This window comes from Leopardus geoffroyi, chromosome C1 (assembly GCF_018350155.1).
Source record: "Leopardus geoffroyi isolate Oge1 chromosome C1, O.geoffroyi_Oge1_pat1.0, whole genome shotgun sequence".
Lineage (NCBI taxonomy): Eukaryota > Metazoa > Chordata > Mammalia > Carnivora > Felidae > Leopardus > Leopardus geoffroyi.
Window position 1 is genome coordinate 7,434,507 of NC_059328.1, and position 17,142 is coordinate 7,451,648.

The 17,142-nt window shown below is 48.0% G+C and overlaps 1 protein-coding gene across 30 annotated transcripts in view; it reads left to right on the plus strand.

Annotated features, from left to right (window-relative positions):
• The window catches only part of KIF1B (kinesin family member 1B), a 147,280-nt gene extending 130,696 nt beyond the window's left edge, over nt 1-16,584 (plus strand). For all 30 annotated transcript variants that reach the window (XM_045482131.1, XM_045482103.1, XM_045482107.1 and 27 more), the window contains 11 exons: nt 84-198; nt 1,066-1,199; nt 2,406-2,467; nt 4,096-4,241; nt 4,428-4,667; nt 5,769-5,840; nt 8,319-8,440; nt 10,456-10,605; nt 10,956-11,148; nt 11,357-11,475; nt 12,123-16,584. In XM_045482131.1, the coding sequence (XP_045338087.1) occupies nt 84-198; nt 1,066-1,199; nt 2,406-2,467; nt 4,096-4,241; nt 4,428-4,667; nt 5,769-5,840; nt 8,319-8,440; nt 10,456-10,605; nt 10,956-11,148; nt 11,357-11,475; nt 12,123-12,165 (1,396 nt within the window). In that variant the 3' untranslated portion in view covers nt 12,166-16,584. The remainder of the gene's footprint in view (nt 1-83; nt 199-1,065; nt 1,200-2,405; nt 2,468-4,095; nt 4,242-4,427; nt 4,668-5,768; nt 5,841-8,318; nt 8,441-10,455; nt 10,606-10,955; nt 11,149-11,356; nt 11,476-12,122) is intronic.
• The last annotated feature ends 558 nt before the right edge of the window (nt 16,585-17,142 follow it).

Sequence of the window (17,142 nt, forward strand, 5' to 3'; positions counted from 1 at the left end):
GGTAGTGTTACTGACAGTGACAGTACCTCGACTAAGGTGACTTCACTTCTTTGGGTAATTGCCTCTCGCCTTTCTGACCTTAGGACCTTCTACCGTTTCGAGGCCGTGTGGGACAGCTCCCTCCATAACTCTCTCCTTCTGAACCGAGTGACACCCTATGGGGAAAAGATCTACATGACCTTGTCAGCATACCTAGAGGTGAGGAGACTCTGAACTTGAATGGCCACAAATGGCCAGCCCTGAGCAGTGGGCAGATGACCGTGGGAGATGAAGAGGAATGATTTGACAGATTTTTGTCAACCGTTTGCTGCCGTTCTGGTTGTAGGAGATTCTGTTCCTAGTCTCTGTTTAATCGAAAAGTTATATGACGGGGCGTTCGGCTGGCTCAGAAGAGGTTGCGACTCCCGATCTTGGGGTCGGTCGTGAGTTCGAGCCCCATTTTGGGTGTTAGAGATGACTCAAAAAAATAGTAATAAACTTTAAAATAAAAAAGCCCTATGATTTCTACTATAGCTTCAGTTTTAGTGGCCTAATCACCATTCTTCAAAGAAGGTATGAGTTTAAGAAAACTTTGCCTCGTGTTTTTGCAGCTGTGGGCAGAGCCCGGTCGTGGTTAACAGCACAGACCCTGGAACCAGCCCAGCTGAGCGCAGGTCCCTGTGCTGCCGCTTACTGCCAGCATGTCCTTACACAGGGACTTCGTCTCTCTCTGCCTCAGTTCCCTCATTTCTTAAACAAGGGTAAACATAATGGCATTTACCTCAGAAAGGTGTTGAGAGATCACATATAAGCATTTAGGACAGTGATTGGCACATAAGAAACAATAAATAGTAACCGTTATTACAGAAGAAACTTTTAAAAACAGTTCAGAAAAGTAAAGCAGCTGCGAGGACCACTGCCTACTCTTGCACGAATCGTCTGCCGAGTTGCTGTTGAAGCGACTGGCAGAGCTGAAATCTCCCCGCCCCCCCATCTGGGACCAGCTCTCCAACTGTGGCGGCGCACAGACTCCTGCCACAGTGCTCCGTCTGGGTTTCATCGGGGCCCACCCCTCTCTGCTTTCAGCTGGATCACTGCATCCAGCCGGCGGTCATCACCAAAGATGTGTGCATGGTCTTCTACTCCCGGGACGCCAAGATCTCGCCGCCACGCTCTCTGCGCAGCCTCTTTGGCAGCGGCTACTCGAAGTCACCGGACTCGTAAGTTTCTGAGACAAGTTTAGTTTCCATTTGGTCTGCCCACTGCAGGGTCAGCAGAGCCCGCAGTGTGCCTGGCTTGCTGCTGCGGGCTTAGCTTACAACCGGATGCCTGAAGGGCAGTAACTTTTAAATGTTGGCATTTAAGGGAATACTGATGGATAGACGAGCGTATGAAGGAAGGAAGAGTATTACATTGTGAACACTCAGCAGTTTTTCAGGGACTAAATGTTCTTTCAGATGTCATTATTTCTAACTGATTACCATTGGGACGTTCTTCTTCTAAAGACTTATTCATATTTAAGATCTGTAGAAATCCACCAAGACTAATACAGGGAATGCTTGTGTGTCACCACTCAGCTTAAAAAATACGTGTTACAGGGGCGCCTGGGTGGTTCAGTCGGTTAAGCGTCTGACTCTTGATTTCGGCTCAGGTCGTGATTTCGCAGTTTGAGAGATCAAGCCCTGCGTCAGGCTCTGCTGACAGCGTGTGGAGCCTGCGTGGGATTCTTCTCTCTGCTCCTCTTCCTCGCATGTGTGCACACACGTTCTCTCTCAAAATAAATATGCATTACTAACACAGTGGAGGGTTCAGTAACCTTCCTCATGACATGCCCCCAAAGTCGATGTTTATCATTTCATTCTGGTCAGACCTTCCTCTGCCCCTGTCTTGTCTCTCGTGGTAAGGAAACACAGATTTTTGGGACGCCTGGGTGGCTCGGTCGGTTAAGCGTCCGACTTCGGCTCAGGTCACGATCTCGCAGTTTGTGAGCTCGAGCCCCGCATCGGGCTCTGCGCTGACAGTTCAGAGCCTGGAACCTGTTTTGGATTCTGTCTCCCTCTCTCTCTGCTCCTCCCCTGCTCACGCTCTGTCTCTGTCTCAAAAATAAATAAACATTAAACAAAATTAAAAAAAAAGAAAACACAGATTTTTAACTTTTATCTTTGTATTATAAACTTTTGGGTTCATCATTCAATTTTACTCATCCTTTGAAGTAATTCAAAAGATTGCATGGAAACAAACTCCTCCTAGGAAAAAGTATACTTCTTAAGTTCAGAATAAAAAAAGAAGTGAGAAATGTCTGTAATTATATTTAAGGGTGGGCTGCAGTCCCTCCAGAGGAGACAGTGTTTTAAGTAGAGAGAATTGAGATTTTCCTGTTTTTGTGCCATGAGAAGTTAAACAAGTGTTTGTTTTAATTCAAATAGCAATCGTGTCACTGGAATTTATGAACTCAGTCTATGCAAAATGGCAGACACGGGCAGTCCAGGTAAGCCCTTGTGGGTCAGGGAGGTGATGGTTATCTTTGCCTGTGTTTGGAGTATTTTATGTCAAAAATCTAACCTACACGAGTAGGAAAATTTTGTAGAAACCAAGTATATTTTAGAAGCCAGTTTTTTGGTGGTGGTGGGAGTTACCTTTTTCTGAGTAACAACACTGTTTGGTTTATGACCTGCAGAACAGTTACAAAAACTGTACTGAACAAAATGTTAGGAGGTTGTTGCATATTATAAAAACTTTGTGTGAGAACGAATTTAGCTTTCCAGACCTCATAACCGTTTCCCTCTCCACGTTAGCCCCAAAGGTAACTTGGCAGTGTGACCTTACAGGTGTTGTCAAGCTAGAATTTGAACTTCCTGTGCCCTAGGAAGACAAATTATTAAGTTGAACTTGTTCGGTGCCCTTTCGGATGTCTCTCTGGGCTGCCATTACTTCTCTCTCTGGCTTGGTGGCCTTAAGCAGCCCTTTGCATTTCTAGATTTATAAACCAGAACATGGACAGAAATCAGTGGTTTTAAAAAACATTTGAGGGCGCCTGATGGCTCAGTCGATTAAGCATCTGACTCTTGATTTCGGCTCGGGTCATGATCTCTCAGTCTCGTGAGTTCGAGCCCCACATTGGGCTCTGCATTGGCAGCACGGAGCCTGCTTGGGATTCTCTTTCTCTCTCCCTCCCTGTCTGTCTGCCCCTCCCACACTCACACTGTCTCTGTCTCAAAATAAATAAGTAAACTTAAAAATAAACAAATAAATAACATTTGATTAAGGTGAGCTTGAATCATTTTAGAGAACATATACGGGAAAAGGTCAGGGCCCACAGTTAAGATGTAGATTAAAAAGAGACTTTGAGCGTGAATCCAAGTCCCAATAGTAGCTATTGACGGTGTCCAGATATTTCCTTGAGAAATTTTTTTAAGTAACGTAAGTTTGTATCTTCGATATGTAAAAACAGTATATTTTTAGAAATTAATGGGAAATGATGGGGCTGAAGCCATCTGCCATCTGCCATCCTAACTGAGCTCCTGAATGTGGGGTGTGTGGGGGGAGTATGGGGATGGTCCTTTCCTACTTTTTTCGTATGGATGTATTTGGAACCATAGGGTACAATTTGATCTTTCTATATTTTCATGTAACATAACAACTTGGGCATTTTCTCAGGCTGTGTTACAGTCGCCCTAATTATTGAAGAATATAAAACTCAGTTTTTTTTTTTCAACTTTTTTTTTTTTTTTTTTTTTTTTTTTTTTGGGACAGAGAGAGACAGAGCATGAACGGGGGAGGGGCAGAGAGAGAGGGAGACACAGAATCGGAAACAGGCTCCAGGCTCTGAGCCATCAGCCCAGAGCCTGACGCGGGGCTCGAACTCATGACCGCGAGATCGTGACCTGGCTGAAGTCGGACGCCCAACCGACTGCGCCACCCAGGCGCCCCTAAAACTCAGTTTTAAAAGAGGTTCAGAGAATTGCTTTGGGGAAAAGGGGTGAATTATTATTAATAAAACCCAGGTATCTTGACTAAGTGTCTTAGTTTGCCATGTATATGAGTTATTAGTGTGTTTTGAGCTAAAAATGGAATCAGATTTTTCTCTGAATAAAAGACTTTGTCCTCTTGTCCCAGGCATGCAGAGAAGGAGAAGAAAAATCTTGGATACGTCAGTGGCCTATGTGCGGGGAGAAGAGAACTTAGCAGGCTGGCGGCCCCGCGGGGACAGCCTCATCCTTGAGCACCAGTGGGAGCTGGAGAAGCTGGAGCTCCTTCACGAGGTATCCGAGGGCAGGAGCTGCTCAGATGAACTCTTGGGCACAACTCCCAAAGTGTGGGTCACATGCTCACCTTCTCTACGTGATCCTGGCTTTTCAGCTTTCGATCGTGGTAGAGGCACAGTATTTCGCTTATGAAGATCTTAATGAGCTTTGCGTTCGCTGAGGCCATTGTGTTGATCTTCTTAGGTGGAGAAAACTCGCCACTTCCTGCTGCTGCGTGAGAGACTTGGTGACAGCATCCCCAAATCCCTGAGTGACTCACTGTCCCCCAGCCTCAGCAGTGGGACCCTCAGCACCTCCACCAGCATCTCCTCTCAGATCTCTACCACCACCTTTGAAAGTGCCATCACCCCCAGCGAGAGCAGCGGCTACGACTCCACGGACATCGAAAGCCTGGTGGATCGAGAGAAGGAGCTGGCTACCAAGGTGTGACTCCCTTTCTCTTTGCTGAGCATTTTCCCCCGTGAGACCCCGTGAGCCAACTGGAGTTTTCATTTTCCACCACCTTTGAGGGCCTCTGTTTCGAGGCCTGTGCTAGCTGGGAAGGTAGAATAAGACTCCGTTTCTACCCGTACTGAGCTCCCAGGGAACCGGGTGACGAGTATGTGATAGAGGTGTGTGTCTGGAACCTGGCGGAGCCAGAGGAGGGGCCTCCACGGGCTGGCGCCGGTGAGCTGACCTTGAAAGTCTGCGCCAGAGGGAGCCTCGTGTGCTGTACCGTCAGCGCTGGGGAATCATGCGGGCGATGTGGGCAGAGGCAGGAGATGGAGTCGGAGACATGGGACAGGACCAGACCTGGCAGGGTCTGTGGCTGGAATAGAGTTTAGAGGGTCCTGGGGTGATGCGGAAATATTTTGAGCAGGTATTCATGTTTTAGGAAGACTCCCGTGGCAGCAATAAAGAAGGTGGGTTTGTGGTGACAAGAGACTAGAGGCACAAAGAGCTCGTTAGCACGGTGATCCAGATAGAGACGGTGCGGGTCTCAGCTGAGGCCAGAGGCCGCAGGGTGAGGAGGAAGAGCAGTCACGGAAGAGACACCGGGGAGGTGGAATCAGCCCCCCTTGTCGCCTGGGTGGGGTGGGAGAGGGCAGAGGGGTCGTCGAGGATGACTCCCAGGCATACGGAGCCTGGGCAACTGGCCAACAGTGGAATGGAGAAATGGTGGGGGCCGGGGTGGGGGGTGTCAATAACCGAATGGCCTTCTAGTTGGTTTAAGAAAATACTTCCATCCAGAGGTCTCCACGCCTTCTAGTACGGGGACAAGTCGGAAGGGGAGCTATTGCTCTAAACTGTGGTGGTGGCAGCCATTCATTTTTGTGGTCCTGAGAATGGCTTTTTTAATCCACTGAATTTATCTTTGTTAGACGTATGCCAGGCTTCCCTTGCTGTATTCGTATTTAATTTCTGGAGCTGTTTGGTCAGCACCTGAGCCCCACTGTGTGTCTTAGGCCTGTTATTTTTTCTTCCTGCCTTGCATCCAGGGCTTCATTTAACCACTGAAACTTACACGTGCCTTTCTGTCCCCAGTGCCTGCAACTTCTCACACACACTTTCAACCGGGAATTCAGCCAGCTGCATGGCAGCATCAGTGACTGTAAGGTGAGCTCAGATCTCCTCTCCGGGTCTCCCTGCTTTTAGGTGCCTTCAGATGGGGGTAGCATCGTGTTTGAGGATGTAGGACATATCTTCATTTTTTAGAGTCAGAACACTGACTTTTGAAGATACGAGTACTCCCCGGTGTCTCTTAGGGTGTTAATCAGATGGGAAACGTTTTGGCTTTTCCCCAAATCCCTCAGGGAAGATCCTATAGGGGCTGGTACGTCACTGCTCGACAGGACACTAGAGGTCCTGAGGTTCTTGGCGGCATAATGTTGTTGCTTTTGACAAAGAGAGAGGTGAACACTTTAAAGAGCCTCTCCAGCATCCACTCTGTTCTAGTTACTTTGACCTTTTTTGCTGTTCCTTAGACATGCCAGCTTCATTCCTGCCTATAGCAGATCTTTACACCCTCGCTGTCCCTTCCCTTGGAATAGTCTTCTTCCAGATGTTCCCATGATAGGCTCCCTTATCTTTTTCATCTTTCTGCTCAGATATCGACTCCTTAACCACCCTATGTAAAGCCAACAGCTCCTGAAACTTTCTGACCTCTTTCCTTGGTTTATTTTTTGCTGTAGCACTTACCGCTATCTGACATTTTCTTTATTGAAGTATAATGGACATACAGTGTTATATTAGCTTCAGGTGTACAACTTAGTGATTGAATAATTCTGTACATCACTCAGTGCTCACCATGATTATAATAAGTATAGTCCCCATCTGTCACTATAGGATATCATCACAGCATCATTGACTGTATTCTCTGTGCTGTACTTGTCATTTCTGTGACTTATTTATTTTACTTCTTAAAAAAAAATTTTGGGGGGCGCCTGGGTGGCGCAGTCGGTTAGGCGCCCGACTTCAGCCAGGTCACGATCTCGCGGTCCATGAGTTCGAGCCCCGCGTCAGGCTCTGGGCTGATGGCTCAGAGCCTGGAGCCTGTTTACAATTCTGTGTCTCCCTCTCTCTCTGCCCCTCTCTCTCTGTCCCAAAAATAAATAAACATCGAAAAAAAAAAAAAATTTTGGGGGGGCTCCTGGGTGGCTCAGTCGGTTAAGCGTCCCACTTCAGCTCAGGTCATGATCTCACAGGCCATGAGTTCGAGCCCCACGTCGGGCTCTGTGCTGACAGCTCAGAGCCTAGAGCCTGCTTCAGATTCTGTGTCTCCCTCTCTCTGCCCCTCCCCTGCTCATGCTCTGTCTCTCTCTGTCTCAAAAATAAATAAAAACATTAAAAAATAAAAATTAAAAAAAATTTTTTAATCTCTATTTTTTAAGAGAGAGGCAGAGTGCAAGCAGGGGAGGGGGACACAGAGAGAGGGAAACACAGAATCCAAAGCAGCCTCCAGGCTCTGGGCCATCAGCACAGAGCCCGACGCAGGGCTTGAATCCATGAACCCTGACATCATGACCTGAGCTGAAGTTGCATGCTTAACCAACTAAGCCACCCAGGCGCTCGTTTATTTATTTTTTTAATGTTTATTTATTTTTGAGAGAGAGACAGAGAGTGTGCGCCCTGGGGAGGGGCAGAGAGAGAGGGAGACAAAAAATCCCAAGCAGGTTCCAGGCTCTGAGCTATCAGCACAGAGCCCGATGTGGGGTCCCAACCTGTGAACCGCAGGACCATGACCTGAGCCGAAGTTGGATGCTCAACCGACTGAGCCACCCAGGCGCCCCTTATTTATTTTATAACTGGAAGCCTGTGCCTCTTAATCCCCGTCATCTGTTTCACCCGTCCCCTCACCCACCTCCCCCCATTTTGTTCTCTGTATTTAAGAGTCCGTTTGTTTTGTTTTTTGTTTTTTAGGTCCACGTATAAGTCAAATTACATGGTATTTGTCTTTCTCTGTCGTATTTCCCTTAGCATAGTACCCTCCAGGTCCATCCATCTTGTCACAAATGGCAAGATGTCGTTCATTTTTGTGGAGTGCATTGTGTATATACTGCATCGTGTGTACGTACAATGTCTTCTTTACCCAATTCATCTACTGACAGACACTTGAGTTGCTTCCATATCTTGGCTAGTGTAGATAATGCTACAGTGAGCAGAGGCGTGCATATATCTTTTTGAATTAGTGTTTTCATTTTCCTTGGGTAAATAGTAGTAGAACCACCGGATCGTAGGACTACCTGACACTTCTCAGAGTGTTCGCAGATTTGTTTGTTGTCTGCCTTCTCCACTTAGAATGGAGGCGCCAGCAGGGCGGGGCCTCTGCCATGTTCTTAGAATAGTGCCTGTCGTTCTAAGTGCTGGGCTCCTAGAGACAGGGTCATTTACTGAATGCAGGAGGACAGTCACAAAATAAAAAGCCAGCCTTGCCTCTTTTGTAAATGATTCCTGTTATGACACTCAGGCCATACCGTATTTGTAAGTCTTAAAAAAAATACGTACATATATACACATCTATATCACAGCTCCTCGCTGCAGGGGCGTTCTGTTTTCCCAGCGGAATCTCACTCGCTGTCTTGTGTTTGCCTCCAGCTGTCTGATATCTCTCCTATCGGACGGGATCCGTCCGTGTCCAGCTTCAGCAGCGCCACCCTCACTCCCTCCTCCACCTGCCCTTCTCTGGTAGAAGCTCGGAGCAACTCTCAGGAGCAGAAGTAAGTACCCTCGTTTGCTTTTTAAAAAATAAATAAGGGGTTCCTGGGTGGCTCGGTTGACTAAGTATCTGACTTGGGCTCAGGTCATGATCTCACAGCTCATGAGTTCGAGCCCCGCATGGGGCTCTGTACTGACAGCTCAGAGCCTAGAGCCTGCTTCAGATTCTGTGTCTCCCTCTCTCTCTGGCCCTACCCCATTCACACTCTGTCTCTCTCTCCCTCCCACTCTCTCCTCTCTCAAAAATAAATAAACATTAAAAAAAAATTTTCTAGGGGTGCCTGGGTGGCTCAGTCAGTTGCATATCCGACTTGGGCTCAGGTCATGATCTCGCAGTTCATGGGTTCGAGGCCCGCATCAGGCTCTGTGCTGACAACTCAGAGCCTGGAGCCTGTTTCAGATTCTGTGTCTCCTCCTCTCTCTGCCCCTGCAGAGAGAATAATTAAACATTTAGAAAATAAGTATATAAACGTTTAAAAAAATTTTTTTTGATAAAAAAAATGAAAGGGGTGCCTGGCTGGCTCAGTTGGTGGAGGATATAACTCTTGATCTTGGGGTCGTGAGTTTGAGCCCCACAGTGGTAGTAGAGACTACTAAAAATAAATAAATAAAAAGCAAGTATCCAGACTTCACTGAGAAGCTAATTTAAGAACCAGGGGAAGTTGCAGCCTTCCTAGAGCTCAGTGGTGCTCAGCTGAGGGCAGGACCATCCCTCTCGGCAGTGCTCAGAAGGATGTGGGAGCCTTTTCTGGATATCCCAGTCCTGGGGAGACGCTCCTGCTCCTTCTCACATCATGCCCCGGCAGCTTTCTGCACAAAAACCTTTGGTTCCTCTTCTGAATCCCTCTCTGCTCATTTTGGCCTTCCATGCCCACCCTTGCCAGGCTCCCGACTCTTATCAGACAGAGGAAGCCTCATCGTGGGGAAAGCAGTTTGAAACTACTTTGGAAAAAGTATTTTGATGACACAGTGAAACGTGTTGATAACAACAATAGAGACAAATGTAGTCTAGATTCTGTGAATCATCACTGTAATCACTTGTGTGCAACTCACCATCAAACTCCTATGCCTGTCTCCATTCACTGTGCTCACCTGTCAGAGAGCCCTCTGGTACCGTCCAGCTGCCTGTCCTGCCACACCAGCACTGCCACAGTCGACCGTGGCAGAGAAAGTGACACAACCAGGCAATTTAATTAAATTGAGGATGTCATCAACTATACACATTATTTTACGTGCCACTGAGAGAGAAAAAGCACTGCTACCTAAAATGTGACCCGTCGTCAGCTGTAAGGTGCATCCCTACTTGAGAAGTGGTGAAGTGTTCAGAAATTTTAGAATTGGTGGAATTCACATCATTAGGCTAGGCTGCTCTGCGATGACAAGTCACAGTGCAGAGCACAGGAAGTCCTCCCGTAACTGTCCTGGACCGGGCCAGCTCGGCGCTGCAGCTCTGCTCTGCTGGGTCTTTCTTCCCGCTTGCGTGCTCTCTGCCAGCCCCTTAGAGCAGCGGTTCTCAGATGTTAGTGCACGTCAGCATCACTGGGGAGGCTTGTTAAAGTGCAGGTGGCTGAACTCCAACCCAGCATTTCTGATTCTGTACATCTGGCTCAGAACCCCGAGACAGAATTTCTACCAAGTTCCCAGGTGAGGTGGATGCCGCCTGTCAGGGACTGCACTTTGAGGACCACTGCCCTAGTTGTGACCTTGGGACTAAATAGAAACATGTAAGGGAATGGAGTTCATGCCCAAGACGCTTCTGTTCAGAGGGCTTCAGAGTAGGAAGAGGGACTGTGTGATTTGGTGGTGGCTTTCGTAGCTTCTGAAGGATGACCCCAGTTGAATTTGGAATTAACTTCCTAACAGCAGCTTGTCTTCTCAGCCGAGCTCTCTGGAACTGATGTTTGCAAGGCCCCTGCTGTTGAGGGAGGTCTTGTTCCTCCTGGTGAGGGGGTTGTGCGCATTATGGGTTGACCTTGCTGAAGCTCCTTGTTACCCCTAACCCCTCTCTCTTTTAAAGGACCCCAGAAGCCAATTCCCGGGCCTCTAGTCCCTGCCCAGAATTTGAACAGTTTCAGATTGTCCCAACTGTGGAAACACCCTATTTGGCCCGTGCAGGAAAAAATGAATTTCTCAATCTTGTTCCAGATATTGAAGAAATTAGACCAGGGTGAGTACTGTATTGCCCAGGGATGCCAGGTATAAGAAATAAATCAGCAGTAATTTACTCTCTGCTCTTGTACGTGAGGTGAATGTTACCGTCTAATGCCAATGGAATCTGGGAGGAGAGAGCTGGGCTGGGATCCTGCTCACCTGTGTCTTGCAAGGCATCTGCTATGGTGCTGCTTTATGCTGTTTTGCAATATTACTTCAGCGGAGAAGATTCTAGGCCAAAGCGATCTTTTGCCTATTTTGTTCATAATAGGGACTAGGTCCAGGTGAGACATATTTTCATGGTCCTCAGGCCATGATTCCTTTCTTTTTGTGAGAAACTAACCTCTCTTGTACTGTCCTTTTTAGCTCAGTGGTCTCTAAGAAAGGATACCTGCATTTCAAGGAACCGCTTTATAGCAACTGGGCTAAACATTTCGTCGTGGTCCGTCGCCCTTATGTCTTCATCTATAACAGCGACAAAGACCCAGTGGAGCGTGGCATCATTAACCTGTCCACAGCACAGGTGGAATACAGTGAGGACCAGCAGGCCATGGTGAAGGTCAGTCCTGCTCTCTTGGCTTTTTATTGCCACCGTCTGCCCTTCCCTGCTGAGTTCCGAACTCTCTGTTGTATGCTGTGGCATCTCTCCTATGTGTCCGCTCTCTCTGAACCTTCAATACGAAGTGCTGGGCACCTGTGAATATGGCAGGGTGGTCCCCATTGTCAGCAGCCATCGTAACTTTTCCACTTACCCATGTCTCTTTCAGACACCTAACATCTTTGCTGTATGCACGAAGCATCGTGGGGTCCTTCTACAGGCTCTCAATGACAAAGACATGAACGACTGGTTGTATGCCTTTAACCCACTGCTTGCTGGCACGATACGGTAAGAAGTCCTCATGTTTCCTTCTTCTCCTGGCTTTTGGCCCCAGTGACATCAATGTAAACTGAGAAGGAAGTCTTGTTCCCCAAAGGTAGGTTGAAAATAGAGGAAGGAGGGCAACGTTGAGTGTAGTTATAAGGTGGTGGTGCCTCCTGGTGTCCTGAATGGCTAAGAGGACCTGGTCACATCTGTACCCAGTTAATGCCCTGCTTTGACTTTTTTTTTTTAAGATTTATTTTTTTTAAATAATCTCTACACCTAGCGTGGGGCTTGAACTCATAGCCCCGAGGTCAAGAGTCCCATGCTCCACCCACTGAGCCAGCCAGGCGCCCCTTGACTTTTCGTTCTTAAGGGGTCTGCAGCTGGGGTCCGTGGGACTGAGTCAAGGGAAGGTGGTGAGAACCTTCAAGGTGTCCCAGAATTCCACCCTGTGATCAAGCCTCTGAGCTTGTGAGGGGCGTGTGTCCGGGGGCCCCAGAATGGGGAAGACCACAGCTTAGCCTGCTTATTCGGGGAGTCTGGAGACCTGGGTCTTGGCTGCCGGAGGGGAGGGCAGAAGCTCAAGGAGGGAACCGCAGAGGAAAGAGACCTGTGAGTAGAAGGTCGTCTGCATCCAGCTTTCTAACCTCCTCTCCCTCTGTCACCTGTAGGTCGAAACTGTCCCGCAGGTGCCCGAGCGAACCGAAGTACTAAGTGACTCTGCCGAGCGCCCTCATTCGCCTTCGAGAGATAAAGTCAGTGTTGCCCCTCACTTCTCTCTGTGATTCTTGACGGCCCCTCTCGTGTGTAAGCCTGTGGCGTAACTGCTTTCCCTCCTGTCAACACTCTTTCTTGCTCTTCTGGTCCCCGTCTCCGTTGCTCTGTATCCTTCTTTTTTCCTGTGCTGAGAATCGTGGTAATAGCACGTGGCCTAACAAAAGGGAGAAAAACCAACGAACAAACACAAACGATCCAGAGGGGCTCCGGTGAATCTCCAAATTATTTTTTCGTGACTTTTGGCTTCCTTTTGTATGATGGGTCCCCATATGACCACCTGTGATGTCTGTACTGCTGTCTTTGAATATCTTGGTCTGTTTTTTAAGACAACATAATACCTTTTTTTCTTTTCTCTATTTGTGATAATCACTTTAATTTTGGGGGGTGGCTTCAGAGACTAAGGGAGGAAACATCTGGCATTTTTTTAAACCTAAAAGGAAAAAACTTACCTTTTCCCCTTCCCTCTCCTTTTGCCGTTGCTAATCCCTGCATTTTCCATTCAGGGAAAAGGTTGTAGTGAGCTTGGAAATGGCACAGGTGTGTTCTCTGAAATTGGAGCTTCGTTAGAATGTAGCTGTGCGGTTTTCTTTTAGTGGAAGAGAGAAGGGAGGACTTTGTAGCAGGCCTGGAACAGCGGGAAGGGAAAAGCCAAGGATATTGCCAGCACGGTTGAGAGGACCGTGGGATCTGGCAACAGCTCATGAAGGCGGACGGACGGTAGGATGAGAGCAGTTCCTCAGAGCAGGATTCCTGTGAACTGTTTTTCTCTCAGAATTTCTCATTTCTGTTCTTGGCATAAGTGCTGGTGGTACAGTTTGGAATTAGTGCAGCGTCATACACCGATGATCCACAAGGGGGGAGCGACTCACCTTCTGGGAGTCACTGTTACCATCCTAAGTATGGTGACCCCGAGCAGTGACCTTGTGATCCTTGTAGCTCCCTTTGATCTAACAAGTGTAACTTCAAGTGTAGACGCGAAGCCTCCCTCTGACTCCTGGGCATTTTCAATGATCCTTGTCAAGTTGAAAATACTTTCAGTAATGCTTCTCCCCCCTGTAATCATAAATACGCAGACATGGCAGGCTTTGCCTTCTGGATCCCAGGATTAAAACCACTCCCTTCCCACCACTAAAACAAAACAAGAGGACATCCGGGGGCAGAGAGGAGGTGCGCCTGAGCCACGGCCCCAGTGGTTGGCTGCTGCATCCGCCTGGCCTCTCCTCCTTGGTCATCTATGTCGGATGTGGAAATATTGCCGGAGGAGGAAGGAGGAAGCTCACTGCTGCCCATCTCCTTCTCTGACGGATCAGGGTCGTCTGCATCCAGAAGCCATCATGGAAGAAGATAGATACTCTTTCTCTTTCAGCTGCCAGTTACAGTTACGTTTTCTGGGAACGAGCTGGGGAAGAGAAGGCCTCCAGGTTACTCCAGCTGCTTTGCCAGTTGACCTGGGGTGTTTTGGACCATCCTTTTTACCTCCCTCACACAAAGCTCTGACCACCCCTCGGGCGCTCAGGAAAGTAGCTGCCCTCTCCCACCTTGTGGAGACGGAGGGCCCCCAGCCGTGAAGTTGCCGACTCTGTGGAGTCCGGCCGACTGTCTGCGTCAGGCAGGACGGGGGCAGGGGCTGGTGCACGGTTGGTGCTGTGGACGAGAGCCGGGCAGCACGCCGGCCACAGACCCTTGCTTCTGACTTCCCGGTGGGGCTCGTCTCTGAGAACAGGTCTCCCAGCTTCGGTACAATTGCCTTGCCAAGGGGAGGAAAAGTGAATCGTGGTGAGCTTAAAAGAAAGGATAGAAATCACAGGCGGTGACCTTAGCTGAAAAGTGATCAATAAAAACTCTACAGTAGAATTTTAACTTTTTTCCTCTCCTTAAACATAGGTCATTAACTGTGATGTTACTTGTTTTCTAAGCGGTGTGTGAGATTTTTAATGTAGTTAGAGGTTCCTTCATCGTCTAATGGGCACGGTATGCCCTTCTGGTGTATACTCAAATCCAGGACCTGTCGGTGCTTAGAGACAGCTTCTGGACTGGAATGAAATCCAGTTGCAGGGAAATGAAGATGACATTGGAAGATGACTTTTAGTGAAGTCACAGGTGCCACTGCTGTTTGTCACAGAGTCTGCCCTGGATCTGTGACAGAGGGAGGTGGGGAGGGCTGAGGGAGAGTAAAATCATGTGACAAACTGAAATGACGTTTGGTTTTTCTTCTAACTCAAACAAAACTGGCTTGGAAAGTCTTTGCTTTGGAGGTGTCGGGTATTAAGACAGGTAGGACCGGACCGTTCATAACACCCCCCGGGTAAGAGGGCCTCCTGAGGAAGCAGGACGTGTGAGGCCCGCAGGGTTTCAGGCAGGTGTGCTTCCCTCCATCTGAGGACAGCCCTTATTGGTTGGTGGCCCCTCTTCTTCCAGCGGCCCATGTTCAGACTGGAGTTGCAACAGTTTCGGGATTAATGTTCTCTTTCTGGGTAGGTCCATCCCTACTGTGAAGCTGAGAGAGCATTTATGGCAGGAACTACTTACGAGGCTTTAGCTGAAGCCACGGTGGCAGGAAAATTGATACTTAAGATGATATTAATATTAGTATTTAAGGAAACTACCTTTTAAGTAAGGGGTTTCTTTTGTGGGTTTTTTTTTTCCTAAAGCATTCTTTTAAACAAGCCAAAAAAAAAAAAAAACCCAAAACAAAAACAGAAAGAAAAAGCTCTTATGCAAATTAAGGAGAAATGAGTTCCAGTTAGAAGTAATCCTCTCTTCCCCTCCTTCCCCACCCTCCTTTCTCCTGCCAAAGCAAAATTCGGCCTCACAGCCCACACCAAGCTGGGACCCACAGCCTCCTCCCCTCTGTGCCTGCCTGGGGGTCAGCCAGCTCTCGGGCCAGGCCGTGCAGGGCCAGCCAGCCGTGCACACAGCCAGGGGCGTGGGGAAGGGCGGCTGCTGGCAGCTTGGGTGGTGGGCGCCCAGATCCCAGCACGTCGTGGTTACAGTGCTCGAGCGCTCACTGTGAGGGGAAGGGAAGCGATTCCCACCCCCCACCCCCCACCCCCCACTAAACGACCACTATTGTTTTACTTTTCTTTTCCCTTCAGCTGCATAGAACTTAAACAACTACTCATGTTTTTGATGGATTTCTTTTTTCAGCTCTTTTATGATGAAGGGATAAGGTAAGATCATTGTGCAAGGTCTTTAAGGCTCTAAAATTAAAATGACTTCTCCTGGCACATATTCCAAAGCAAAGACTTTGTTGCCTGCTGCTTGTTCTAATTTACAGGGATATTTAATTTTGTAAGGTATATGTATATTTATAGTGCTGTAATTAATTGCACATTGGACTGGAAAAGAGCGGATGACCCAGGGTGTGGCAGCTATCGGTACTCTCCGTTTCCTCGTGCTGTGTTCCACACGGGTCTCCAGGACGGGATCAGGGCTCGCTCGTTTGTCTATTGGACTCGGGTCCTTCGTTTTTGCTTTGGGTTCCCTTATTAAAATGTGATTGTTAACCTGCTCCTTAAAAGGAAAACACTAATTCTGCTGCTGCTCGTGGAAGGTTTGCTGAATGTATTTTAAACAGGACTCTGGCCCGTACACACTGCAGCTGTCCAGTGTGGCCAATGATGATACACCCACGTGTGTGGCCAGACCTTTACTGTATGTAGCAGGAACGTATTGATTTGTGCTTCCTTAGCAAATTGAAATGTCAGCTGAGAGATTATCTGCTGCTGTTGTTCAAAAGGCCATTTATGAAAGTCGTATTTGAACCCCATGAAACCTTAGGAAAGCTTGTGATCATTTAATGGAAAGAATGAGAATTGATCCAAATTTCATGTTAAAAGCTGTGCTCAGAAGGTCCGAGCTGAGGTTGGTCTCCTCCCAAACCCTGGCTGTTGTGTGTCGTCTCCGTGTGTCCGAGTTCCCTTTTTTCAGGCTGCACATTCTGGCATCTGTTCACCCGAGGAGTCCATCGGCCTGCTCGCGTGCAAGGCGCCACCTATCGGGGTCTCTCCTCGCCATCCTCGTGCGCTGCAACAGAACCCATGGAGCATACGTGGCCTTTTTGAACCAAGACTTTGCAAACTGATCTCTCCCCAGTAAGGAGTTGAGCACATTAGCAACAATGTACATTATTAATTTCAGATTTTCATTTTCATGTTTTATTATGTAAATATGATCTGATGTTTGGAGCTTGAGTATACAGAATGTAAATATAGTTCTTGTATTTGTACTAATTCTCGTTCTTTTGCTGTATAGCCTTAGATGTGCAATGCAGACATTATCTAACTGTGTATGGTAACCTTGCATCACGGAACTATTAGTGAACGAGGTAAAAATAATAAAGGTACAACCAGTGCATCAGAAGGCTCCTGACATGCATTTATTCTTGCATCCTTTGAAAGGTATTTACTTAAGATTTCTCTTCTGGACTTGCAGAGATATGACCTTTCTAGGCCAAAAGTTACCATGGTGTGACCAACACGTTCTTTTCTGATCGTTCAAAGTAGGGTTATTAGAGAGCCCGGTGCTATTTTTTTGTGCCGTTTCCCTGAAAGTGCCTTCCTCCCGAAGCCCCTGTTTGTATACCTACCAATGATTCTGCGGTGGCGGTGTGGTTTTTCTAGAGGGAGAAAGTGAATTGTTCACCCCGTGTGCTTAATTTAACAAATTCCCGTTGGGAGCAGAGCATGAGCAGGGACCCCTGTGCTGGTTGTTCGCGGACAGACAGACTGGGTGGGGAGAAGCAGCGTTCAGGCGGAAGGCAGTGATGCCGTGGTGGGAGGTGATGACTCAGAAGCAAACAGAACGTGCCCTGGCCCTCCCGCACCCTTGAGGAAGGACCTTTGTGACGAGTGTGGAATGCGTAACGTCGAGCGCCCAGTGACAGAGCAAATGGCAGCTGAGGGAGGGTGAGGA